General features: G+C 52.2%; 6 protein-coding genes and 1 non-coding gene across 7 annotated transcripts; 2 read left to right on the top strand and 5 right to left on the bottom strand.

The window, feature by feature from the left end:
- Positions 1-847: 847 nt before the first annotated feature.
- Positions 848-1,907, bottom strand: MFIFM68171_07097 (uncharacterized protein; the record flags this gene model as incomplete). The annotated part of the gene is made up of 5 exons (XM_071062517.1): positions 848-978; positions 1,052-1,121; positions 1,185-1,215; positions 1,279-1,549; positions 1,616-1,907. The coding sequence occupies 5 exons, from the start codon at positions 1,905-1,907 to the stop codon at positions 848-850; spliced, it is 795 nt and encodes a 264-aa protein (XP_070918618.1).
- A 5,544-nt stretch (positions 1,908-7,451) lies between these two features.
- PRD1_1 (metalloendopeptidase) lies at positions 7,452-9,945 on the bottom strand (the record flags this gene model as incomplete). The annotated part of the gene is made up of 5 exons (XM_071062516.1): positions 7,452-7,644; positions 7,747-8,032; positions 8,104-8,434; positions 8,507-9,795; positions 9,939-9,945. The coding sequence occupies 5 exons, from the start codon at positions 9,943-9,945 to the stop codon at positions 7,452-7,454; spliced, it is 2,106 nt and encodes a 701-aa protein (XP_070918617.1).
- Positions 9,946-14,769: 4,824 nt separating this feature from the next.
- MFIFM68171_07095 (uncharacterized protein) lies at positions 14,770-15,448 on the bottom strand (the record flags this gene model as incomplete). The annotated part of the gene is made up of 2 exons (XM_071062515.1): positions 14,770-15,283; positions 15,411-15,448. 2 exons carry the CDS (start codon positions 15,446-15,448, stop codon positions 14,770-14,772), a joined length of 552 nt encoding a protein of 183 aa, XP_070918616.1.
- A 3,341-nt stretch (positions 15,449-18,789) lies between these two features.
- MFIFM68171_07094 (Mso1 N-terminal domain-containing protein) lies at positions 18,790-19,176 on the top strand (the record flags this gene model as incomplete). Its single annotated transcript, XM_071062514.1, has 1 exon — positions 18,790-19,176. One exon carries the CDS (start codon positions 18,790-18,792, stop codon positions 19,174-19,176), a length of 387 nt encoding a protein of 128 aa, XP_070918615.1.
- A 1,155-nt stretch (positions 19,177-20,331) lies between these two features.
- On the bottom strand, positions 20,332-21,552 carry MFIFM68171_07093 (NAD(P)-binding Rossmann-fold containing protein; the record flags this gene model as incomplete). Its single annotated transcript, XM_071062513.1, has 3 exons — positions 20,332-20,387; positions 20,488-21,055; positions 21,151-21,552. The coding sequence occupies 3 exons, from the start codon at positions 21,550-21,552 to the stop codon at positions 20,332-20,334; spliced, it is 1,026 nt and encodes a 341-aa protein (XP_070918614.1).
- A 2,784-nt stretch (positions 21,553-24,336) lies between these two features.
- MFIFM68171_07092 (uncharacterized protein) lies at positions 24,337-25,548 on the bottom strand (the record flags this gene model as incomplete). Its single annotated transcript, XM_071062512.1, has 1 exon — positions 24,337-25,548. One exon carries the CDS (start codon positions 25,546-25,548, stop codon positions 24,337-24,339), a length of 1,212 nt encoding a protein of 403 aa, XP_070918613.1.
- A 1,293-nt stretch (positions 25,549-26,841) lies between these two features.
- MFIFM68171_t134 lies at positions 26,842-26,912 on the top strand. The gene has a single exon. It is a non-coding gene; the product is annotated as a tRNA-Gly (tRNA).
- Positions 26,913-26,974: the final 62 nt, after the last annotated feature.

Genomic DNA, 26,974 nt, shown 5'->3' with positions numbered 1-26,974 from the left:
GCCATGATGACTTAGTTGAACCAGGTGATATTGAAGGACTAGAAGCATGATATGAAAAAGACAGACGGTGATAATGACGGATGGTTTCCGGAAGGACAGTGGATATGGGCAATGGCAGCTTTGAGCGTAGTCCTAGGTTTTGTAAAAATACAGTATAACGCGATACGGAATATGATATAGGACAGTAAGAGAATGACAAAATGCGGAAAAAACGATGGTTCTGGGAGATATTGAGGGCGCGTGGCTGCGTCCCGTATTGTCACTTGGGAAGAGCTTCGTTGAGCAGGTATTGGGTGTAGTCTCAGACCTGCTAGGCGTGAGAGGGACTTTGATTGATCCTACCGCCACGATCTATCCCACCTTCTAGTCGTATATATAACCAGAATGAGCTCTCCAAGGCCCATTTTGTAGTAGCAGTCCCATTAAAGTGCATGCAGTATGGGTAAAGTTTGGGGTTAACCTTCCCACTAAAAGGGAGACAAGAGAGGAACTTGGCCGGCCGACTCTACTACTCCAATCTATCTTACCCTATAGACCTATATGACACTGGAGTCAGATTTCCAAGGTCCATCTATCGATGGTAAATCCCGTTAAAGAGCACGCAATATTACTAAGGCAACGTAGGGTGATACTCTGATCTTTACTAGAGCAGAAATAGGAGATATGCAGAGGAGAGGATCTCCAACGTACACAACACTCATTTCCATCTCATTACTCTGGGAAGCTCCTTACAGCCCATTGGCTCCAGCTCAGCGTATATAGGTATCCCCTTTACCTTCATACCTTATCCCGATCACCCCTGCCAGGCTCATATGTTTTCCGTTCCCTCGCCCACTTTTGTAGAAAGTTAAACGAGCGGCAGGTGCTTCTGATCCGAGTCTCTGTAGAGGTGTCCCAACCCCTCCATGAACCTGGTCGGAATTAGAGTGGTGCTGCCATAGCACTGAATGGACTGGCGGAGGAGTTCGAGACAGTGAACTTTGGCACAGATATATCCGTCAGCTATGATTGCATTTGGTGCTGAAAAGAAGGTGATGGGGTTGTACTGTACCGGTGTGGTCTGGACCATGGATGGAGGTTACAAGATAGTGGTCTCTTCGCAACGCTTTTCGGACAGCATTCTGGGATGTTGGTCAGCGTCCTTCATCGCCTCCATAGAACACAACTAAGACGAGGCAGCTAACCACACAGTGCAGAGTATGGAACATGTCTAATCTGTTTCAAATTCGTCAGTGTGAGTACGTTGAATTCGTGGCCCTGGGACAAGTAATTACATACCCGGCGATGTAGCCTCCAGTGCCGGGGTCGACATATTCATGTCGCTTGTCTCCCCAGGCGCGCTCGGCCTCTTCCTCGGTGATGAGAAAGTATCTGTCTTCTATCAGACTATCCCAGTTGTCGTCGAGTTCCTGGCTCGGGGTTCCGAAACACTCCAAGTTCTCAGGATATGGCGCTTTGGGGTCTACCGGGTTAATCCACGAAGTTCCGTTCGCCATGAAATGCGGCGTTCCTCTGAATCGAACCCTTTCGAGTGGTATTGGACGCGTAACTGGGTGGAAGTCAAAATGTTACTTGCAAGCTCACACCGGAACGAGAGGCGGGTGAGCTTCAATACCGACGTCAGTCACAAAACCCTCCTCAAAGGTACCAAATTCCCCAGCAATTGTTGTATTCAGCCTGAGAAGTAATACCAGACACATTGCGGCGAGCATACAGCTCAGCACCCACGGAACTGCGTCCCAGAGGTACGAGCGCGGAGGAGAGTAGATGCGCTGGCAGGCCGGACATTCGACATTCCGAGCGGAGTTGTACAAGGCTTGTTTATCCAAGAATTCGCTTGACTCATCATCGCTAGAGATGCTTGGGAGCCTATAGAAGCGGTATTGACCCAGCGCTTTCGGCAACATGATTGCCTTAAGTGTAGTGCAGGTAATACGAGGGTAGCGATGTGGTTGGATGAGGCCGGGAAGGGAAAGGGGGGAGAGCCCAAAGGTTGCTGCCAAAACTTTGATGTATTCAGATGGGCAAGCAAGAATAATCAGAACGCGTGTAACCGGATACTGTACAATGTTCTGGGGACAAGGGGCAATCGGGCTAACTGCGATGTCAAGTAGCACAGTCATATCCATTTCCGTCTTGGGCAACAAGCCCCTTACGTGGGGTAATACAAGTATGTACACGTGTCAGAAATACCTTACATCAGTTTAAATGCCTTTTTGGTCTTGTCTGTGAGTCCATGTGACGTCAAGATGTAATGTATTAAATTCCGCTTTAATTTATTACGGCTTGTGAGTTGAGAAGCATGTCACGGCTCGTGACGTTGTTTACCTGAATTAGGGGCTTAATATTATCGCTCACGGTCTACCTTAGTCAGTTGGATTCAGCATTGCAAATGAGAAAGTCTCCGGTAAGATTTCCAAGCCGCCAAGGCTCCTCAAAAGGTAGCATGGTCAGTGGCAGGTCGCGATTATAAAGTCGGAGGAAGTTACAGAGACAGGGCAGCTTAAGTTCTCAAACCATCTGGCACTCAAACAACTTCGTCCAATACAGGTATACACTAAACAACACTTTCAATCTTCAACAAAACTCAATATGCGTCTCTCTATTGCCCTTGTTGCCCTTGTCGCCGCCCTCACCACCGCAGCACCGGCTACTGACATCCACCATCTCCCCCACATGATTGAAGTCAGTAAGTACAGGTCCTCATGATCATTTGCGATAGCCATGTGTCCACATTCATCCTTCTAGAGCGTGAACCTCAGGCCGGTGACCGTCGTCCCAAATCCAGCTATCACAACCTTGATCGTCGCGAGTCTAATTATCACGGCCTTTGACCGCCGCGAGCTTCAGGACAGCAACATGTTGTGGCAAGACCGGCTACCACAAGGTCGACTGAGGGTGTATTACGTGCCTGAATATAAATACAGTGGAAGCTGGCACTGGTAGAAGAATGTCAACTTGATGACCGAGAGGCGGCAGCGCCCTCCTCCTTAGTAGCTGTTTGAGGGAAACGCGCTCTTGGCAGTCAAATGTGCTCAATTCCACTCATGATTCTCTTAAGATACACTCCAGGGATTTGGACTGAGTTGGCCTGCTACAATACAGCACCAGTCTCCCTATCTCTCTCTATCCCTCGCTCACTGCTCACAGGGTTTGAAAGCCTAACCAGACAAGTGGCTCTATTAATAATCTTCAAATATCCGTCCACCAAATCATAACGGCCGGGGAGGACGCTCAGTAATCAACAAAGGACCGGCTGCTGTCGTAAGGCAGAACCCCGTTTTCTTTCAGACGCAAATTCCCTCTAATTATTGAGAATCCAGGGGGTATGGAACGCGAAACTTGTGCCGCAAAAGGCGCAGCTGCTTGGTGATATTCGGCCTCTAGTCTGCCGCGCACTGAATGGTCTGAATGGTTCCGGGCAAAAGGAAAGGAGCTTCCGTTGTCGATTTCTTTTCTTTTCTTTTTCTTTTCTTTTCTTTTTCTTTTCTTTTCTTTTTCTTTTCTTTTCTTTTTCTTTTCTTTTCTTTTTTTTTTTTTTTTTGTGTGTGTGTGTTTGGGGGGGGGAGGGAGGGGGGACCACGTTAATCTAATTACCTTACCAAACGGGGATATTGTAGGAACGGATGATGGATAAATTCGTGGGCCGTCCTATGCGAGGAGGTCGGATGTGGATGGACTTTTAAAAGGTAGCAGTTTCGAATTGGGCGCATGATTTAACGTATTTTATAAGCGAGCGACGCATATAAGCGAGCGACGCACTCCCCCCCACCCTACTACAATTATCTACAATTATTCTACCACAACATTAGGAAATAACAATAACTGAACCAGAAATAGATGAATTAGATGATTCTCCAGCCTCTTGACAGGTACGTGCATTATGGCCAGGCTTGCCGCACAGACCACAACACCGAATCTTGGTACGAGACTCCCCTTCACCACTATTATTTGGCTGTGTCTCTTGGCTTTCTGGCCTATCTATAGCCTTCTGGGCTAGTAGATCCTGTGCCTCTTGTACGGTAAGAGACCCTCCAAGCCGTATACGTGTTTTTTTGGCCCTCCGTCGCTTACTTAGCTCCTTATTGGCCTTTCGTAGTGCCGAGACCTCCGTACGTAAAAGGGCCACTTCGTGCATTATAGTTACCGCACCTTTAGCTAACTGGTCTACAGCAGCCAGTATAGAGGTCGGAGAACTGCCTTGGTGATTAGATATGCGGCCTTTGATAAGATCCTTCTGTGAGGTGGCTTCTCTGGCGTTTTGTGGCGTCTAAGATAGCCAAGGTAGTGCCATACCTAGCCGTGAGGTTGGCGGAGTTGGAGTTTGAAGCCGTATATTCATCTTGGAAAGTACCCTTTCTAGATTATATGGTACAAGGCCGGCTCCGGTAAAGGCTCCCTAGATATTTTTGTCGATAAAAGCGGTAAAAAATGCCTCTCTGAATATGTAAAGGAATTCCAATTTGGTGATGTACGTAATATATATGCGTATAAGTTCCTCGATTTGATTGCTATAGGCCTTCTTTAACGGCCTAAAATAACTAATATCTAGTGGCTTGTCAGGTGCAGGAGGGTGTTAGGTGCAGGCGGGGTACTGCTAGGGTCAGAGGCCTATAAATTACCAGCTTCGCCGGAAGTTTTGGAACGTTCAGAGTTCAACACTGTCACCTACCACCTCCTTAGAAGCGATAGCTGCGCAGACGCCGCTCCTTCAATGCAAATCATCCTTTCACTCTCCTTTTCTCACAGCAATCCCAATTTTCGATCTGACATGGCTGGACTAGATGCAAGGAATGTAGAGGTATATAGAGTATAATGATGTTGTACTCCTAGTAGTAAATCTCGAATAGGTCAGAGTGGTGACTTTTGTGGCTGTCGAGGATTAAGAGCCAGTATTTTCCCTTTGTACGAGATGCTGTATAAAGATCGAAGTGCCGGATAAAATCTACGCCTTTCTCATTGGTAGTCTAGCCGTTTTCGGTTGTTCCAATATACTAGGTAGCCGGAAGACTATAATCTCGATACCAGCTCTCCTAGTGATATTTCCCCTTTAAAAGGATGAATAGCGGGATAGCCTAGCCTTAAGCATTTACCTCCTAGATAACCATAGCCTATTTACAATTACCAGGCTAGACTTTTTTTAGCTTTCCTATAGCTATCAGAGGTAGTAACAACTATACCAGTAGTAATCATATCCATTATAAACCTGGTCTCGTCAAAGTTATACATATCTTCGTCGAGGATTCTATACTTGGCTTTAGTATTATATACGAGTATAAACCACTCGCGAATAACCTATAGATCTTCGCATTTAGCCCTCTAGTAGTCGTATCTATACGAAAAACGCGCCCGAAGCTCTAGTTAGCGTTTAACGAAGTTATAAGCCTAGAGTTTACCAACAGAGGGCACGTCACGTTCGCATAGCAGTCGGTTGGCCATATCTTCTACAAAACGAAGCCGAAGAGGAAATGCGCGTATACAGAGCTTACTTATATACTGAACAATCGTACTCTCTTCTAGATCCGTAAGTTTTTGTGAGTTGGCTGGTGTATCGTGGCGTGTAGGTTAGCCGTTGAGCTGTTGCCAGAGTGTTGCTTCCGAAACATTATATATCTCAGCCGCCTTTCGTTTACTAAGTTTTTGATCTCTCTGGATAGCTCTGATAGCTAAGAGAAGCCTAGCTTCTTTTGAATTGCTGGCCATGGTTTTTGGTGGTGGAATGTGGTAAATAAGCATGGGTGGCACGTCGCGTTGAAAAGTGCGTCGCTCGCTTATAAAATACGTTACCGTTTTTGCTCCGGCGTCTACACGAATTTTCGGAGTGGATTCAACACTGACACTGAATATTTACTAGTCCACCACCCACAAGCTACCATTTTGGACGCTCGGTATATCTTGGAAGCGAGTCTGCCGCTGCATGGCCCAAGCGTGTATTTTTTCAAAATTCCTACAGGTATGCTCGGTTGACGTACTTAGAATAATGCGGTGACCATCGACAAGCGTCCACTCCATGGGGGTGAGGTCCGAATGACACTGAATGACCTGTCTGAGGTGGTTGATGCAGTGGCCTGGGATCTGGACTCAATATTAGCAATCTGGGCCGATCGAGAAGTAGGAGCGCTGAAAGTAGATCCTGGGTACAGAGTAAATGAAGCAACTGACCTATGTGTATTCCTCTATCCGGATCTCCGGGTTGACCAAAGACGCTGGCGTAATATTCTGGGTAAAGGGCCTGGCGGAGACGGTTCTAGTCGTTGTAAAGACGATATTGTTAGTGTGGCTGTTGCGAGGTTTGTACAGTACAACTCCAACGAGTGCTTATTGGGTATGTACATACTAGGCAGTGAAGAGAATGGAACACCTCCAATCCCGTAAAGTACAGTCCTGTCTCAGGCCATTGAAAAGTTCGGCCCTTCAATGTCCCGGCCTCCAAAGTGTCGAGGTCGATGTTTAGCTCTGTCGTTCTCCAGTGTTAATCAAAATCTCCACAACATGCTCCAAGTGATAGTTTGGTAGTTTAGGGCTGACCGACCATATTGGAGCGAATCCCAAGCCTCATCCACCTCGGGACTCGGATCTGCCACGTATTTTTGTCCCTCGGGATCGACCGTGAAGTCTCCATGAGAGGGCAAAACGACGCCGCCCGAGTATCTGAGCTTGATCAATTCCACTTTGGGCTTGACTGCATCTGAAAAGATCGTGATTCACATCAGCTCAAAGTCAACCATGACTGGTGGTTGGGTTTTCAGAAGCAAGTCTGTGAGGTTTGACTTTTGACCCACCTAAATCTGAAGCAAACCCCGTCTCATATGAGGACATGGACTGACAGTGAAGTCCCTTCCCGGTTGAGTAAATGGTAAACACTGCCAAAAACATGCAAATGAAAAGGACATTGGCTGCGAGGGAAAGGGATACAAGACAATTGGGTCTCCTCGGTGATATGAACCGAGCTGCGTACTCGGGGCAGCCCTGATGTTCTTTCGGGTGCCAGCAAGGTGCGCCGTTGCTCCCAAGGAGATTACGGTCCTCGAAATCTTCCAGATTGCTTTCTTGGGAATCGAGGGACATGGCGTTGGATGTGAGGTCGGCCAGAACAGGGTGACGAGGTTGCAGAGGGAAAAAAGGATGGCGAAGGGAAATGAGAGCCAAGGTCATGCAAAGTGTGATTTGTTTAGGTAAGGTACCTTACCTACCTACCTTCCTGCCTACCTACCTACGGTAGCATGCGCGGGATAGGCTTTAGGTCTGGGTTGTGTTAAACACTGAAAGGTAGCCCAACCGCCATCAGTGCCCAGTCCTACGTGACACAGCACAACAGACACAAGTCGCGACATCACCTAATAATTCTTCCTCATCTAACCTGCGTAAGCCAATCTGCAATTGAGAATACCTATCTTACCTTACCTAACCACGTCATGTAAGCCAAGACGCCCCAACCGACAAATACAAATCTATTTGATGCCTAGCGCGCTGTACAGCGCCTCTGGACTGGGTTCGCGCCCTAAAAAGCCAAGCAGCGTTTCCATCTCTGGCCGGCTGCCACCCTTCTCCAGCAACCCATGCCGGTACTTTCTGCCCTGGGATGTGTTCGTTGGATCTTGTGCAAAGAAAGTCTCAAAAATGTCTGCCGCGTACATTTCCGATCTAAAAAAAAAAAAGAAAAAAAATAAATAGTGTATGATTAGCGTGTCTTCTGCCCATTTCTCGACAGGTTCGTTTTGTTTGCAAGATAGGAAAATGTCGTACAGCAAATACCCGTAGTATCCGGCGTGGTAGTCCCCGCAGGCGATCGCTTTCCAGACGGTGTAGGGATGGCCCCATTCATCCCCATCGCCGAGGTGCCAAGGGTTATCCAGAGGGAAAATTTCCCGCCTCAGACGGTTGTAGGTGGCCGAGATGTTCATGTCCCTGAGGGCCTCGTGGCTCTCCTGGTCATGGATGGTGAAATCCCAGATGGCTATGACCAAGTCATTCAGCTGCGTCAGCGCTCTTCTTAAGCCCTTGGATCGCAACAAGTTGTCGATCATGTGGTCTGGGAGGTGCACTTCCGGGGGTTGTATCGGCGCTCCATCGTTCGAGGGGTTGCTACCATGGAGTGCGGACATCCTTTGCTGATGCTGCCAGGCTCTGAGATAGTCATCCGACAGGGAAGAGTAATGCCTGCTGAGCTGTTTGAGTTGTGACGGGATGCGGTACCAGTTCTCAGCATCTGGCTGGGTGCTTCGCCAAAGTCGACGACAGTGCCCGCGCTGCCGTGGAACCGGGCGTAGATCGTTTTGGAGACCAGGTCGTGGATTCCGTGACCGAGTTCGCGGAATAGCGTGATTACCTCCTGATGCGGGAGTAAACTGGGCTTGGTAATTGTGGGCTTGGGGAAGCCGCATAGGAGCGCCACTGAAGGATAGACGCGCGAGCCGTCCGGGCGGAGGTGGCCCTGTGTGATGCGTGTTAGTAACGGCTGCACGGATGTGGGACTTCAAAGAATGGGATAGGACTTGGAAGGTACAGGAACAAGACTGTAGCATCCCGGATTCACCGGCTTGAACTCGCGGGCGTAGAGGTCCAGATAGAGGTAGCCGGCGAAATCGCCACCCTCGTCAGGGTCGTTCCAGACACTAAAGATTTGGACGTCGTCGTGCCAGACCATGTCAGCCTTCTCGGCTGCATCCTTAAACCGCAACTCGGTGAAGATAAGACCAAACAACTGTCCCATAGTCTGGAGCATCCCGCTGAGGGTCGTCTCCAAGGGGAAATACTCTGTTATTTCCTGGTGATCCACCGCGTATTCCTCGGCAAGCAGCTTTCGACCATAGTATGGCGTATCCCACAAATAGAGCCGTCCATCCCAAGACTCCCCTCTTGCCTTGAGATCGGCCTCCTTAGCTTGCTTATACCGTTCCAGCTCCTGCAAACCACCAGACATCAATCCGGCGCGCAGACTGTTGAGTAGCGAGTGGACGGTTTCCGTATTGCGGGCCATCCTGTCCTCAACAACGAACGCCGCATGGCTGGAATATCCGAGAAGACGGGCCGCCTCGTCGCGGAGTAGGGTAAGCTCGCGGAAAACGGGTACGTTCTCGTTGCACTTGTTGTCGTAGCCAACGTACATTCGTTTCCGCGTCTCGGGGGCCGTTGCGAAGCGAAATATCGGACCGACATGCTCAAGGAAGCTTGCGCGGAGCTTGCCTTCGTCCTCTCCGCTGCCTTTCTTCATGGCCGACACGACCTCGTCTGGAACTCCATCGAGCTCGTCCCGAGTAAACCACATACCGCCTTGGCTGGAATTGGCTTCGTTTTCGGCGAACTGCGCCGTCAGTTCGTTGATGCGGTGCTGGATACCTGCGAATCTCTCTCGGCGGGGACCCGCGGGAATGGCCAGTCCGTTATTGATGAATTCCCGGCGCACCGTCCAGACATAATGCTCGGATTCGGGGTCAAGCTTCTCCGGCAAGGAGGTAGCACGGTCCGGCACGGCGTCGATGAGTCTGAACAAGTCTTCGCGCTGCTTATATTGAATCCCGAACTCTTGAAGCATGTGTTGCGCTTTCCGGGAGGCATCTCGAAGTTCTGCATCGGCTGAAACGGATTGGCAGAAGCTGAGAACCCTCGACTTGGCCAGACGGGCATTCTCGTCGTGCGCGAACAGGAGAACCACATTGTCAAATGTTGCTTTTTGTGCGGGAACTTTCGATACGATGTGATTGTGCAGGCTGTGTGAAGATTCGATAAGGCGCTGCGTGTCTTGCAGGATTGAAGTTGGTGTTGCGGCGAACCGACGAGGGGCTTGGGGAGGGACTTTGGAGTGGGCGGGATGGTTATGATAGGCTATTGTTTACCAGTGGTAGAGCGGCGCAGAATGAATGAATGACGAGCACGAGAGGGGCCCGGGGGGGGGAGCGTGATCTAATATACCCCCCGAGCCAGAACGTCTCAAGCACATGGCATGTGATGGATGATGGTGCCGGTAGGGAAAAAACCGGCCGGTTGGTTGGTTGCAGGTCCAGTAACCGTGCTGAGGTGTTCTGTACCACACTAAGGTGGTAGTCTGGCACTATGGTATTAATCCCTATACCCGGTCACGCACCTCAAATGGCAGGAAACAACGCTAGCCCTTAGGTGACCATGCCGGATTTCCTGATGTTGTTGGAACGGCGGGGGTTAGCAAGCACTGCGTCTCATTTGATCGAGGATCTTCCGCACCAGCAAAGAATCTTATTTATAAATGGAGAAATCTATGATTAATGCCCCGGTGATATGGCCTTTACTTTCGACTTCCTTTCGGCGTTAATCCTCGCCGCATTCTGCGGATAGCGCGCAGGGTCTGCAGCATCCCGAGCGAGCGACCACTCCTTCAGCGTCTCATACTCACGGCAGCTGTGGTCGACATCGAAGATTGGTAAGAGCCAGCCACGATTCTCAGACCACCGTATTGGAATCATTGTCATGTCTCCAGCGCACATTAGTGACAGCCGAATGCCGTCAATGCAGTGTTCTAATGGTAGCGCCCAAAGTGAGATACGTCAGTGTCTTTCCCAGAATAGTCAAGAGATTGTATGATTGTAGGTGCTTACCGACGTGAAGTCTTGTAATGTTGTCCAGCTCCGCATAATTGTGCATCGACTTGCGAATAAAGTCCTGGAAACAGCACAATGTCAACTGCTGTACCTCCTCTCCAGGATCCCGAAAAAGTAAGGCCTCCGGCAACCGTACCAGGCAATGAATGTCATGAAACACTGCGAGACTGAGCGTTCTATGTTAGCAGCGCAGGGTCCAACCGAGCTCAGAAACCTAGGGTTTTCAAGAAACATGAAAGGGCATGTTACATACTCAGCCATGTACAGCCCGGTCTCTGGGTCGAGGTAAAGGTCTAGGCCAAGCTGTTCCTTTTCTTCCGGGGTTACGAATATGGATTGAGCTATCAAGAGTCAGCTGCGATTCAGGGCCTGGCGATTGGAAAGGATGCATGTGCGCGATTGGTTACCTCCCTGAAGTTTTGCCCATGCTTCCTCTACCTCCTCCGCAGGTTCTCCAACATACGGTAGGTTCGTCTTGGGGCGGTACACATTCCCCTTGTCGTCAAATTTTAGTGCCGAATCGAAATGCACCCGTTTTATTGTCAGAGGGATCTCCTTCGTCCCAGGAACTTTGGCTATGTCAGCAATGAGCCCAAATTATTATTACCTACATACCAGTCACGTAGTGAATAAGGTAACTCACCAAATTCCGTCTCGCGCCAGAAGCTGCCATGATCCGCCACGGCGCACGCAGGCCGCTTGGGCAGTCTTGCGTTGGATACTGCAAGACAGGCCAAGAGTACGGCGGAGAGCACCCAGGAGAAAACAAGTGACCAGCGACGTAAAATTGTCTGGGCCTTACTCGACGCTCCTTTTCCCAGGCTATTGTTATTGATAGGATGCTTGATGAGTCGCTCGTCTTCTGCTGAGATAGAGTCGTGGAACGAGCTGATGCTCGACCGAGGGGATAGACCTTTCATGACGTTCTTGGATTTCTTTCTTAGCGCTTGAACTTGATCTTCGGTCTGTTCGTATTGGCCAGGGGAATACTACTAGAGTGAGCTTGCAAAGCAGGGAGAAAATATCCCCAGGAACTGATCTGTGACAGCAACCTTAGACTCGATAACAGGGCTCCAGTGGCTGTGTAGGTAGGCAGATATTACATTACGTTATTCGTTCTACACCACTGCGCTTGGCAAGAAATATTGAAGCTTGACAAACGTAATGTCAGCCAGAGGTGTAGCACTCCTCAAATGCATGCACGTTGGTCAACCACTAGATCCTTCGGTAATACGTTCGAACCAGTCCCATGACTCCATGCCGATGGTCTATCCCCGGTGGATTTTTTGGGGTAAAGATATCTTCGACCATTTCTAGTAGTAATCGTCTAGTTATCACCACTACCATCGTCGTCGAGCAACGTTTCTTCCCTCTCTCCCTTGCATCTAAACTTTCCTACGGCGATGTTTTGGCACGTCTGGCGAGGAAGGCGTTACGCCTGGTGGGAAGACAGCTATGCAAGAATTAAGTCGTTTAGTCCTTGGCCCCTTGATCGCGAGTTGGGCAGGGATAACACGGAGTCGGCTTGCACAGAGGGCACCCCAACGGGTGAGAAGTATAACGCGCACTTTCAACACCCACCGGCGTCGGCGTGGAAGAAAAGTCTCCTCAATTGCATTGTATTTGCCGCATTCATCACTGCCGTTGCAGCCGTGACGGCCACTGCTGGGTTCGAGTAAGGGAGACATCAATGTCGCCTCGACCCCAAACCCGAAGCCAGCAACCAGAAAACCAATCCCACGCGGCATTGCGGAAACTCAACGCGTGAGGCCTTGGCCCTGGGATGTACCTTCAGTCAGCTTACATGGTCGTGGTTCCCGGCCGGCTGCCCGCAATACACCAACGACGAATTCATCGCTGCTGAGAACTGGACGTACTACCTAGACAACCAGAAGGATCAGGTAGCAACCGGGGATGAGTGGTTGGCGGTCCTGGACAACAAGGTCGAGCTTTGGGGCAAGAGCCGAGAGCACACGGCCCACTGTGTTTACGTGTTTTTGAGCCTGGCGCAGATCATTAGAGACGGAACACCGTATGCCACATATTTTAGGGACTACGGACACATGACCCATTGTGCGGAGGTTATAATGGGTATACTTAAGCAGGAGCCAGATAGAGACAGGATCGCTACCTTTGTGGGGAAAGGTATCGTATGATCAGCAATGTTTCTAGATTCTGCAGCACCGCCACATCGTGCTTGTCAATAGCTTACACAGTGGCCTATCAGAGTAGGAAGATTCATATTGCCAATATACCGGATTCCGACCACTTCTCAGTTCTCAGATTTGAGATGCCCTGCCAATCCATTTTCTGCATACTCGTAACAAAGGCACATGGACAGCCCCAGCTGTTGGTGATTTCTGGTCCTCCGGTGACTTCGGGTCTGTGGAACGTGAGAGTGGCCTTTGTGACATGTGAGATTTAACCGGACATCGGGCTGTTTGGTTTCAAGTTAGTAGCTAGATCCCTACTTAAGTACTAAGTACCCTGGTAAGTGGTGCAGAATAATTGAAATGAATGGTTGCAGTGTCGGGTCCCAGTGCCTGTACCGGCGCCAACCGTGCCGGGAGCCGGGATATAGGCGTTTGTGGACAGAGTCCCGGCGGTGCCACTACTTCTGCAGCTCTCTTCTGTTTTGTTGTTTAAGCGAGTCAATCAAAATTCAGTCAATCGACCTCTATTCAGCATGGTTAATCAGGTAAAACAGACAAATCAATAACACAGTCATTGCGGTAAGTGGGAGGGTGGTTGTGTGAGACGTTTCTGTGTGACTCCGAACGTACCAACAAGTCTTGTAGCGAGTTGTCACATCCTGGCTGTTATGGAGGGGACATTGCATTAAGCAGTCGGGATCTCTCGGCAGAGTGTCTCTTCAACGTCTAGGCATTTCTGTCAGCGCCTTCACCCCAGAAGTGGAGCAAGCCTTTTCAGTCCGCTACCATACCCATATTCAAAACCGAAATAACCCGCAACTTGAAAGCAAGCTTATGTATCTGGAGTAGGTAGGCGATTTGTATCGGAAGAGTATTTGCACTACCGGAGAGTCTTGATTTAACATAGCTGCTGGTATATCATTGCCACCACCAACCTCATACTCGGGAGCAAACCGGCTGCTCCAGGAAGAACTGGACAGGCGTGAGCGCAAGCGCCAACAGAACCGGCTGGCGCAGCAGAATTACCGTGGGTACCCTCAGGCTTAAAGAGAGGGGAGGGGGCAGGGGGGAGGGGAAGAAAAAGAAAAAGAAACAGTTGACTCACTTTGCTGGACACAGGACGCAATCAGAGGCAACGCATCAAAGCCCTCGAGGCCGCTGCGTCTCGACTCTCACCTGAAGACCAGAGCACTCTCGGCCTCCTATCGCCGCCTTCCAGCACCGCATCTGCATCACCTCTTCCCGCAAAGAATTCCAGTCCCCAAGCCTCGTGTGATGACAACCTGAACCTGAAAGCAGCCTTCATCTGGCCAACCGTGGATAATAGTGTCTGGAGCGGGACACTCAACCCACCGCCGGAGAACAGTATCGCTACTCCCACCGCCATCGACACGACTGCAAGCAACGGCGCTTTTTACGCAGCTGACGAAGGGAGGACGGCTCTCCACCGCGCCGTTTCCATCGGCAGCGAGCCTCTGGTGCGGGTGCTCCTGGAAAGTGGCGCCAATGTGGCCAAACAGGACGGCAGCGGATGCACGGCACTGCACCTCGCCGCAGAAGCGGGGTTTGAGGCCTTGGTAAAGCTTCTCTTGGAAAAGTCGGCATCCCAACCAAGCCGACTACCTAGGCCGCAACGCCCTGTTTTCGGCCGTCCGGGGCCGGAACGTTGCCGTTGTTCGGCTGCTGCTGGGCAGCGGATCTGTAGATGGGAACTCGGCAGACCCCATGGGAAATGTACCGCTTCATATTGCTGTGGAACAGGAATCTGAAGATGTGACTTCATTGTTGCTCGGTTATGGTGCAAATATTGATGCTTAGACTTTCTTTCCTTCTTTCTTTGCCTTTTTTTTTTTTTTTTTTTTTTTTTTTGGTTTGTTTGTTGTTATTGTTTTGAGAAACACAGAAGCGCATATCTATAGCTATATAGGACACAAACACAAGAAGGTATGACTCCAAGATGAACAAGTCATCAACGATGACTTACGCTTCAACGGGTTTAATGGAGCAAAGGTAGACCGGCTCCCATGTTTTCTCCCTCGTATTTATCTCTCCCTAACCCAACACGGGGCATAACCCACAAACACCTTAATTGGCATATGCCTATAATCCAGACCCCCCTCTGTCTCCGTCATATCCACCAGAAACTGCGCGCAATGCATGGTATGCTCCTCATCCGCCACCACCCAGTCCAGCACCGCCCTGTTCTCTGCGAACGCCCGGAACTGCTTCTTCCACAGCGACGCGCAGTGCACAATGTGGTCGCGCATCGTCGTGTAGTAGAAGCCCTCGGGCATGCTGCCCATCTCGTCCACCGTCAGCACCTGCGTCCTGTTGCTATCGGCATAGCCGAGCCACGACCCGTCTCGTTGGTACTCTGCGACGGCCGCTTCGTCTAGGCACTGTCCTGGGACCCAGTGGTTGCTGAGGATGTCGTACTTGCATCCTGCGCGGATTGCCTTGTCCGGCGTGGTACCGCAGCCTTCGATAAGGTCGAAGTTGCCAAAGAAAACGCCATAGGTGGCCGCGTTATCGGGGTGCCATGTTGTTGTCTTGACGCTGGTTTAGGGGCAGTGCCATCTTGGTCGCGATAGGGGTAGGGGGTGTCGACGAGGAGGACCAGCAGGAAAAGACCCCAAAAAATGGAGGTGATGAGTATGGTTATGCAGTGGCTGCTGCTGATCACCTGAGAGAGCCTGGGCCATGATAGCCGTTTGGCGGCATGAATCCTGGGGTGGTTTGGTGAAGGGCCGCTATTATTACCTGGGGAAATGGACTTGAGGAACGGTGTCGACTCGACTTCACATGACATTTTGCCGCAGTGGATAATACTGGAAGTTCTCGATTTGGCTGCTTCAATCATGTCCAGCCCGGGCAGTGATCAAACTGTGGTCGACCATGTCACGACAGCTCTAGTTCTGTGAATGGCTCTGCCAAACCCCTTTTTACACAACGAATTTGCAACCTCGGGAGGGTGTGGCGGTTTGGGGAGGGGCATGGCTCGCCCAGAACAAACTAGGAGTGTTGTGGACCTTACCCCATGTCATCCGAGTGACACAATATTACACACCGTAAGATAACCCTTCTGGTTTCTTCCTTGTCTTCCATGACTGATATGTAACCTCCCCATCTGGGATTCTATCTGACTATGTACTTCTCATGATGTACGCCGTGGTAATCAGGCCTGGTAATTAATATTGGGATGATTTCCATCACCAAGGAAACTCATGATGGGTGCTTTAATACGGCATCCTGAATTGCCTGGCTAGTACCCTTTTACAACGTGAAGAGCCCAGGCTGTCATGATTGGTACAGTACCGACCTAGAAATCCGCGACATGTGTCAAACCTAGGATAATTGATTAATCGAAAAGAAAACTCACGTTTTCCGTGGCTCCGAGACCAAGAATCCTACCACCCGTGCCATATGTCATCGACTGAATCATGTAGTCCTGTTTGCGCCATTACCAAGTACGTAAGGTACCTAGTAACTGCAGATACCCGGATCAAGCCTGATCGTTGCCTCTGGTGTTGCAACGCGACTTGAAATGCATCTCAGTCGATTACAGCAGCTGCCCGACTTTGCAATGAAAACGACGGTTGTTTTTCTCGCTTTCACATGCTTGATCCCTGCGTGCCTCATGGTGCTGCCTTCCACGAGACATTCGCAATGTAGGTAATCCAGTTAAAATCCGGATCGGTCATCCGACACCGCTGGAGCCCGCGGGAGGTTAGGTACGAGATGTTGCTGTTGCATGGTGGTGGTTGTGGCTCTCCTGAAGTGTACTTAGGGGGTTTCCTTGTCCAGATCCACACAGGGCCTAAGGTAGGTTGGGGAGACTGATTGAAGTCGCCGTCGGGGCTGGTCGCACGTACCGGCCGGGGTTATCGGCGACCCGGAGTACTTGGCCCAACGCGATATTACATCCGGACGGTTTGCCGGGCCGGGTCAGCTGTGTGGGTCAGTTCGAGGCGATTTGTTCGGACCCCACCGCAGGTTTATCGGCCTAAGTTACTGTACCGATCCAACCTCTGCTGCCGTTCCCGTCTCCACACCGGCGGAGTATGAGGAATGAACTGCCCTCGCCAAATGCAGCGTCTACTCAGCAACTGAGGACCACAAGCCACAAACGTACCACAAATGATGCGTAAGTGTCGATGATAATAATTGCTAGTATTCGAGTGTTGCTCTTACCGGTGTCTGGAACTAATCTTCTCTCCGAGGCCGCATAGGAAGAGAATTTGGCGTGTATGTCCGGGGCGTCAAACTAGGTCGCCTAGCTGGAAAATACTTAAAGGACTGGGTTGTGCGGATCAGGAAGTTGAAACTAGGTTCTATACGCGTCTTTTGGAATGTCAACTTCCAGCTGGAACCTGTTTGGCTCCACAGTGTGGCCGCATCTACACCACCTGCCACATCTACTACCATATCTTGTTGTGCTGCCGGCAGTACAATCGATGTGAACTATGACACTGCAAGCTTCGTGAATTTGGCTGCTACAAGACGTGCATGCTCCTAAGCGGTTATGCAGTGAGACCACATGGGGATGGAGTCAGTTGGCACAGCGCAGGCAGCCCACGAAGATCGTCCGGCCTTCGCTTACAGACATTTTCCATCGAGTCTTGTGTTTGTTCGACGTCCCTAGACCCCCAAGTTGGGTCGTCACCGGCCGAGTAGAAACGCCGCCTTCCTGGCGGACATGTTGAGTTAGCACGGTGACAGAAAGATTAGCAGTTGGCTCGATGACGAACGATCTACCTGGATCTGCTGTGCAGCTTGGGTCCTGACGCTATTTAAGAGTGGAGTAAGTGGGTTTCTGGATTTTCGTGAAATGAAACGGAAGCGGAGACCCAAGAGTACACGTGGAGAGCAGGGATGCGAGGATTGTCCCCAAGTCGCGCAATTGTGAGTTTGGGGGCAAGAGCCTGCGCAAACGGACTGTCAAAGGCTAATCAGTGTCATCGGAGGCCGGGTATTCCGTAGATCTCGTGCATTGGGACGCAGGGTCCGGCTGATTGCGGGATGGACCATCTCTTCTCATGCGATGGAGGCCTGAGCTGCCGCGAAGTGCACGGGGAGTTGTTGGGCCGGTAGCAGAAATTACCAAACGGAGCCGGCCCCGCTGCCGGACCCCTCAATGTTCCTAAGACAGTGAAATTATTCTGCAATTGTGCGCTCCTGAGTTAACTTAGTGACTTGCCCGGTTCGGCCGTGGCGTCATGACTAGCGGCTTGTCTCGAACTCGACCCCTGCAACTCCCACATATTTTGCGGGCCTGAGCTCTCGTCAATGCGCTCCTAGCTGCGATCGCCAGGGGAAGAAACGAACAGCCTGTGGCCCAAATCCAGCGCTAGAATTCTCGCAGTGGGTCGCCGTAATCATGAGAGCCAACGGGAATTTCCCCTTGGGAGGGATCGTCTCCACCGACTTCACCACTCAGGGAATGGCCGCAGACCGGGCTCCACGCCATGCATCAGTTCCATTCCCACATCGCCTCCTCGTTTCTGCTCCAGGTTTCGCTTCCCGAATGCTCCCTCTTTCCCCCCCATTCCCGCTCACTCATTTCCAACCTCCTCAGTCGGGCAACCTTACCAATCGCTTGGGGCATACACCCTGAACGCCCAGCAAACGGGATAGCCAAACCGGAAAGCCGTCCGCCTGTCGCTCGCTCCTTTCTCTTCATCCAATCCTTCTGCCATCTGCACCTTTTCGGAGTTTACACCGCGCCGCACCGCACAAACGCCAGCCGACGCAAAGCGAAACCTGCCACTGCGAACGAGCTCGACTTCCCAAGACTTCCACACAGCGACTTGAGACATTACGTTGATTGGGCCTGACGGGATCGTCACCGGAGCGACATTGAAGAAATACCAGCCACAGTCCGCAATAACGTCTCCCCGATCGCTTTGGTCAGGTCTCCCGGGACAACCCCAACCGACTCCGACCACCACTTACACTCCCGCTTGCGCATTACGCACACGGACAGACACAAAGCAAAGACACAAAACAAAGACGCAAACCGCACATTCCCACACATTCTCTCACCCTTCCACAATCTGCCCACCATGGGTCTCAACCTCATCGACCGCATCCAAGCCAAGATCGAGCTCTTCCGTCTCGAACAGCGCTACACGCGCCGGCGCCACCGCCGCTCGGCCTTCGTGTCCAATGCCATCTACGTTGACGGCGAGTACATCTACCAGTCACCCAACACTACTGGGTCTTCGGCCAATACGAGCAGGACAAACAACTCGCACATATCAACCGCCACTAACATGACCACGGGCTCTTCCGCCTCTTCTGCTGATGCAAAAACGCAGAAGCGGCTGAACCGGTGGTCGTCCATGCCGGGGTTCGGGTCGTCGGCCAAGCCGCCGGCCATGGACATGCCCACCGTATCGGAAGCCCAGGACTGGAGGAAGAAGAGGGTTAGCTTCCATGACGAGCGGTGATTCTGGAGGATTCCGTTCCCGAACTTAAACCTTCTTTCCGTGGAAAAGGGTCGGCGGGGAGCGGACAGTCCCGGGGAACGCCCGACGGGCTCGGCCGAGGCACCTCGGACGTCCTCACCCTAACGAGTTGTGCCACCGTGACTTTGTTCCGGCTGTGGCGCCTCGCTCGCCAGGCGCGGCACTGCTCTTGTAACCGATCGGCAGCGGATCCGACCTTCTCTCCCCTTTAATCCAATTTTCCTTGATGACGACGGGAAAAAAAAGTTCCTTCTCCATGGCTGGGCTTCGGCATTTACAAGGAGCATTTGTTCATGACATGATGTCCCATCTCACGGGCGCAATACTTTGGTTTACACTTCATTCTTTTCTTCTTTTTTTCAGGATAATTCGGAAGGGGCGTCACGCATTGGTACGCCATGCAGTGCCATGCCTTGTTATGATGAGGAGAGATATGGGGTAGCAGGGCTTGAGGTTGAGCTTGGGAACCATCCGGTCTGATGGCGGCGCATTTGGCAGTGGCCGCTGTACCAACGCCGAGCGTCCTCCTGCGACATGGTTATGGTTGGTTGTAATTATTGTGAAGAGGAGGATTTAATTCCACCAGCCCCCGCGGAACGGACGTGGATAACCCACATCGACGGGAGTCATCGTGGCGTCTCATGTATATATGGGTTAATGACGACTTGTCCGGTTCCGTCAACCATCCCATTCCCCTCGGAATGGCCTCGATGTTGCGGACCGGACTGTGCCTGCCTCCACCGCGCCTCAGACATCACATCCCAACTGACGTGATATGGATCCCACCCCACAAATTCACGACAAAAACATTCGAAATGGGCGCTTGGGGGTGGGCGCTTGGGGACGGGCGCTTGGCGCTCCAAATCAACACCGTTGCAAAGCATGGAGTCATGACACCGTCTCATATGTATCTTTGACTAGTAGATTCTAATACACAGCTAATAACATTGGTATCAAGGAGCGAACGGTACACCCTCACTAAGGAAGTGCTGATAAGAATCATAGGTATAGACGGCCGCCTGCTGCTGATGCCATTCTGCAACGACAAAAAGGGGCTCGAGAAAACGAGCATGCGAAACTAATAACTCTCCCCCCACTCTTCTCTCTACACTACGTAACCATTATGAGAAAGACATCTTAAGCCTGGGACCGGGGCTTGATGGTGGGACCCTGGCCAGGGAGGTATGGAAGCCCTGAAAGTGACAAAGGTCAGTCGAGAGTGCTCTCTGATAACGGAGGGAAGACCGCAAAGGTGGCGAAAAAAATAAAAAAATAAAATAAAATAAAACTTACAGTCGTCCAACTCCTCCTGGACCTGGCTCCTGACCTGGCACTGGTTCATAGCCGCGACGTTCTGCGACTTGAGCGGCCGGCCGTTCTCGCAGGCGTTAAACATGCACGACGAGTCCATGGCGCGCTGCAGGGCGTCGCCCTTCCAGCCAAAGATGTAGTCGGCGTGGGTGCCGAAGCCGCGGCCGTCGCCGTAGCTGAGCACGAAGGGGTTGGACCCGTCGGCGGGCCACATGTTGTTGAACTGGGTCGTGTCCCAGAGGGTCTCGAAGGCGAGCTGCGGCATGCGTACCGGGTGCGAGGCCGGGCACGCCCCCGCCGGCTGGAAGGCCTCGCGCACCGTGTTGTACATGTGCGACTGGTGGTCCGGCGAGTCGAGGTTCTTGCCGTCCCAGCAGCTGGGGAAGTGGTGCACCGTCATGATGCCACCCCGGCAGGGCCGCGTTGGGAACGTGGGCAGCTCCGGGAAGCGCGTGCCCTTGTTCTCGAGGCAGACGAAGCGCAGGCCCGGGTTACCGCGCGAGCCGTCGGCCGGGTTGAAGGTGGGGTTGCCGACGACCATGCGGAAGCCCTAGGTGCGTACCGTTAGTAAATTTCGCCGCGATGGGGAGGACCCGATATCTTGAGAAGAAGCCGGGGAAAGAAGGGGGGAGGGGGATTGCCTACAGGCTTGAAGGCGGTGATCTTCTGGTTGCCGTTGGAGCTGAAGTCTTGTTGCGTATAGTAGATGGTCATGCCGCCGTTGATGCCGTTGGGCAGCGCCGTGTTCTGCATGATGGGCACGCGCTTGTACGAGCCGTTGGTGTGCTTGAAGAACATGACGGCCGTCCAGTAGTTGGAGAAGTTCTCGGAGAAGGTGCACGTCGTGCAGTCGGCCTTCTCGCCAATGTCGCCCTCCATGGTCGCGTTGAAGGCATTCCCGCCGACGATCTGGTGCACGTGGGCCGACGGGATCTTGCCCGGCTCGACGAGTGGGTCGAGACGCTGGATGCTCACGGTCGAGCACCCGAACCGCAGGGCGGCCTGGGAGGGCGCGGCAAGCGCGAGGGTCAGAGAGAGCCACTTCATCTTGGAGAGCACGACGGGAAGGTGAGCGATCAGTCTCAAAGACGAAAAAGATCACAAACAGGCGGTGGTATGGCTGCCCCCCTCGAAGCCATATATACTGGGAATTCTCTCTCCCCCCGCCCCCCCCCCCCCGCCCCCTGCCATACCGCCCCATTTAGACGATTTTGTGCCGTCAGGACTTGCCGTCCGGTAGGCGCCCAAGCTAGAAGGTCATCTATCATTCATTAAGATGCGGGGTGGAGGTGACGTTCATTGGAGAACGAGGCACCCTGGCTCCCAAACTGATTTGTTTATACCTAGTCATATTCCATACGGCGTCTAGAAGGAGGGTATTGGTCAGAGAGACGAGCATGCAATATCCCCAGGTTTGGCCGAACCGGATTCGATATATCCAGGAGGCATGGTAGATATAAACAAGCCAATGACTTGCCCGTTAGGGAGCTGTCTTATTATTCAACGGAGCAATGCCAAGCGACCGAGGGGAGCATTTCATCGCCACCCAACGGGCGGCACAGGCCTCCTGACTGACCCTCTTTCCCGGCTTGGTACCGGTAAAGTGGACCTTGGCAGGGCGACATCTGCCGGCGCTGGCCCATGAAACATCTGCCGACTGGGAATTGGCGGGGACACATCTGCCGCGCCGGCCTATCCTGCCATTAACCGGTAACCGGATGAATGGCCGGTCACGCTTCAGGTACCCACCCTCGCTTGTTGCTCAGGGGCACCCCGCCACATGGCGGACGGAAAGATGCCGGGACGATGTGTGCCGAAAACGCTCTGACCCGGGACCGGGCTTGCCCAGCTGAGATCTCAGCACGCCGATTCTGGGGTACGGTCGATGGATTTCCCTCAAAATAGCAAGACGGCGCAAGGATCCAGAGAATATCGGGCGTCGGCCACTACGCAATTGGGCAACTGCTGTCATACTTTGATTGCATGTGGACACGGCTCTTGTCGACTTTGAGCTAGTGACCAGGGCGCCCCCATTCCGGCCATCATATTGATGTCACTACCAAGATCTAGTGATTCCCTGCCTCGGATGGCCGGCTCCAAGGTAGCATTCGCATGTTGGCATGTGTTTGTAACTTTCATTGCGGCATGGGAGATCAACCCAAATAGTCACTCTCTTCTCCTGTCTTCCTTTTCCGCCCGAGAGTACTAGAAATGGGTTTGCAAAAGAGAATACCTCAACTTTGGAATAAGGTGATGAAGTAGTGAGAGGGGAACTACTGTTGTTATGTGCGGTGAAGTCAAACCAGCCGGACGCGCAGATAATGCCGATATCAACGGAATCGAGAAGGTTGAGTGCAACCATGATCCTTCCACCCTCATATCACGGGGACTTCGTGTGTCGTTACACAGTGATGCGGCGCAGTGGTCGTGCGGCCGTGTTGCTAATATGGATGGAGCCGTGGGAGAGATAAACCACTTCCACGCAGTCCCCGAACGTTCGATATCTGTAGGTAATTCGTTTGTTCGCCACGTCAAGCATCATTGTAAGTGTTTTGGTGCCTTAAGTTCATAACCGCCTAGTCATACCCAGTTTAACTCGAAGCACAGCGTCCAGTGGATGATGAGCTGCAACTTCCAGCCCGTCGTGCCGTGATGAAGACAGGATGAGATGTACAGTACAGTCACAGACTGGTCCATCGCAAGCTGAGCGAGAATGGCAAGGCAGTGTCCTCGCCACCCGGTACTATGTTTACTAGTAAAGTATTGATCGTAAATGGAAAACTGTAAGGTATGCATAATGAGAGCTGAGCCACACACCTACTAGCAAGGGACTGGGAGGGACCTCTAACTTTTCTTCGACGTGTACGATGGTAGCGGACTTCGCCCTTCTCCACGGCTTGATATAACGAGCAATTCATACATCAATCACAAGGATACCATCCTTCCACACAAGGAGCCATCGTAGGGGTATATTTTACATAGGTAAAACCCAAGTACAGACTTACTCCCTCCATAGCCAGCTCGGGGTTTGAGAGTCATGACTGGTGGAGGGAAGAATGGAACCGGGCTATCTAAAGTTGCCATGTATGCCATGGAACCTAGACATGGTCGCGGCCCTTCACTACATCTAGCTATTACCCTTGCTAGTTACCAAAGTATCCGCCCGATTGCGATCAGTGGTCCGGTTCGGGCATCATTGGTACCTCTCCGACAAAAGCGGAACTGGTTTCGGTGGAAAGTCTCGGAAGATGATGATATTCACATAGACGACCCGGTGTACAGTACTATGCAATATAACTACTTTACATCTTCTGTGAGGCCATTGACAACGTGTTTTAGTGGGTTGAGTGCACGTCGGCTAAAGGGGTGCAGCCGAAAATGCGGAGACGCATGGTAACAAAGTAGGATGGATGGTATGGATGAGGCGATGCTGGGGTTGATCTGAGCATTGATAGTTTTCTTTCAGGTAGCACACGATACTTGGGACGAAACGGAGATCGTTGACTGCTTTCAAGGGGGCCAAAGCAAGGAAAATTTATCGATAATGGGGGAAAAATAGCAGAATCGGTGTTCTTATGTTCATCTAGGTTAGCGATGCCGGATGTCTCAACCCTGGCGATGCATAATTATGCAGTAGGACTGCACTCAACCGTCAATCCATCACAATCATGGTAACATAGGTATTAATGCTTCTAAACTATGCAACGCAAAATGAAGAAAAGCAGGAAAACACAAGTGCTGAAGATTCTGCACTGCCACGGCGCCACGATAGCTGTAGGCTTCTATCCTGATACTTGCAACCAAGCAGAATCGACGACTATTGTAGATCGCTTAGATGAACCGCCTGCCAAATCTAGCGACTTCGCGATACCGACGGCATCCGTCCTGCCCGTCTCCCTCCTGACGAATGATGGTCTCCCAACGCTCGGTCGTAGCGCCGCTCCAGTGGCGACCATCCTCCCTCTCGTCACGCCAGACAGCAGCCTCGTCCTCGCCCAAACGGTTCAGGTCAACTCCACGGTCCCAGCGGCGAAACAAATGTGTGTCCGTGTCAAGCCCCACGTCACGAAGATGGATTCCAGTTTTCGGTGGGAATTCGCCCAGGCCTGGGCTATCGATGCCATTACGCCGGCTGCGTCCGGGGGTTTGCTGTGCGGTTCCGTTCCTTCCAGCCTCCTTCCGTGGCCCAGAGGTCGCTGTCGTGCACAGAGCCCCAGTCGTCTTCCACCCATTTTCCACAAACGTCTGAGCATTTACCAAGCGACGCTGCGAAGACGAAAAATTCCAGCCCAAGCCTCCCACCACATCACCGAACCCATCCCTCTCCTGCCCCTCCATCCCTTTACCAGCAGCTCTCTGCAACTGCTTCAACCTCTCCGCTTGGCATTTGTACGCCTCCCGCTCCCGCTCCCTCAGAATCCTCATTTTCTCTTTCTGCTCAGCGATCATCCTCGCCGTCTCGATTTGGATCGAATCCTTCACGGCCCGCGCAACAGCAACCTCTTCCAGCCCTCTCAACGTCTTCGCTTCTTTCTCCCTCAGCGCCGCGATTTTCTTCTCCATCTCCCTCTCCCTCTCCTTCTGCTTTTGTATCTCAATCCAGATCTCGGCCTTCCTCACGGCGTCCTCCTTCGCAGCGTGCTCCGCCAGCGCCCGCTCCCTGCGCGTTTTGCAGAGCGACTCTTCGAGCGCCTGTGCGCGGCGCAGCGCGGCGTCGCGCTCACTCTCCAGCGCCTCCTCTGCGAGCCGGGCCGATTCCAGATGCTCGGCTTCGAGCCTCCTTTGCTCGAGCATGGCCCGATGGCGTCGCTCCTGGTCGCACGATGCCAAGATGGCGGCGTTGATGGCGGCTTCTTCGTGGGAGGTGAGTCCACAGTCAAGCCTGTCTGAGGCTGGGGTTTTGGCGTTGAGCGCGGGGGCCGGGGCGCGCCGGTCTTGTCCGGGATAGGCGCTCTCGACGTGAGTTACCCTGTGGATGTGGGCGTCCTCTAGGATCCAGGCGTTGCGCGTGGCTAGGAGGTCGTCTTTCGGGTGATTGGGCATTTTATGTCTGTCAATGCCGAGGGTTAGCGGGATCTCAGGAGCTGGTAGGGTTCGTGAATGCGACTCGGCTTCGGCACGTACCCTGGTGCTGTGCAAGCGCGGTGGAATCTTCCCTTGCTTTGACAGGGTGGTGACTTAGGATGGCGCGCTGGGCAGCAGCTGCAACACTGGCGCTTTCCACGGCCGGAGGTGTTTTTCTCTCGTTTCGATGTCGGGCAGGCTGAGGCTGACTGACTGCTTGCCTTCTGGTGGTGACGGCGGCGGCGAGCTTGTATTGGGGGTGGGACGAGCCAGAATAAATCACGGTTCCCGGGTGGACGGGAGAAGTTTAAGCCCATCGGTTGGGTTGCGGACTCTTCATGGGCTGCGGGCGGTCAACCCGGGACGAGGGATGAGAATTGCTAAATATTCCATTGATCCATCCATTCTTTGCTCGCCGTTGTGGCATCCCTATTCACCGCTCTTATTAGTTGCATGCAGGTGAGATCCGGAACGATCCACGGTTTTCCATTGCCTTGTTGGCGCATAGGATGGCGCTTATCTGAATCCCGACGTACGTGAAAGGCTATGTCTAAGACAAAGGGTGTAAGGTCAACATCGGGAGTAGCTCACTGTGGGCAGGAGCACCACAATTTAGTGTCCAAGAGATTCCAACCAGCATTAACTTGGACTCCCTCGATTATGACTGGTGCCCTCCCACTGACTGACTCTGTGCGAGTGGGAAGCCATATTTCCAGCGACGCATGCCGTTGCCCTTGCTGCGAATGGCAGTGGCATTTGTCCCTGAGCTCAGCACGAATCTGAGGATGCTCCGGCGGTCAGAAAATAACAAAGGGAAAATAGCTGAATTACGACAGAAGACAAAATAGCTGAGACATCTGTGCGGAAAGCAATGCAGGGTCTCACTGAAATGAGTGATGGCCAAGAATCTCGCCGCTAGATGGACGCCAAAGAGCCGGTGAATGTTCTTTGGTGGTCTATACCTCTGCTGATGCTCGCGCAGGGCTGGCCGATGACTGATGATTGAGCACTGGCAGATATCTGATGGTGAAGAGCTCGGTGTGGAACGGCGAATGGATGCTTCCGATGCCTGCTTCCGAGCGTGGGCGCCCCGCCCCGGGTCGGTGGGCCTGAGCTCTTTGCTGCCGATGCGGGGCGGAGAGAACACATCAAGACCCACAATCCATAACCCACAACCCGGCTGTCAGTAGGGTTCTAGACCTACCTGCCTGCCAACGGAGATGGGGTTTCACAATCTTCGTCAGTCCTCGGTATCTCCATCAAATCCCGCAAGCGTCAGTGGTTTAGTGGTAAAATCCATCGTTGCCATCGATGGGCCCCGCGTTCGATTCGCGGCTGACGCATCAGGCGTCCCGCTGAGGCGTGGTTCGCTTTTTGGCTCCTGAATAATGCTCTGCTCAGCATC

Source organism: Madurella fahalii, assembly GCF_045866475.1.
Source record: "Madurella fahalii IFM 68171 DNA, scaffold_4, whole genome shotgun sequence".
Taxonomy (NCBI): domain Eukaryota; kingdom Fungi; phylum Ascomycota; class Sordariomycetes; order Sordariales; genus Madurella; species Madurella fahalii.
The sequence above is the reverse complement of the archived record's forward strand: the minus strand, read 5'-3'. Positions and strand labels throughout refer to the sequence as shown.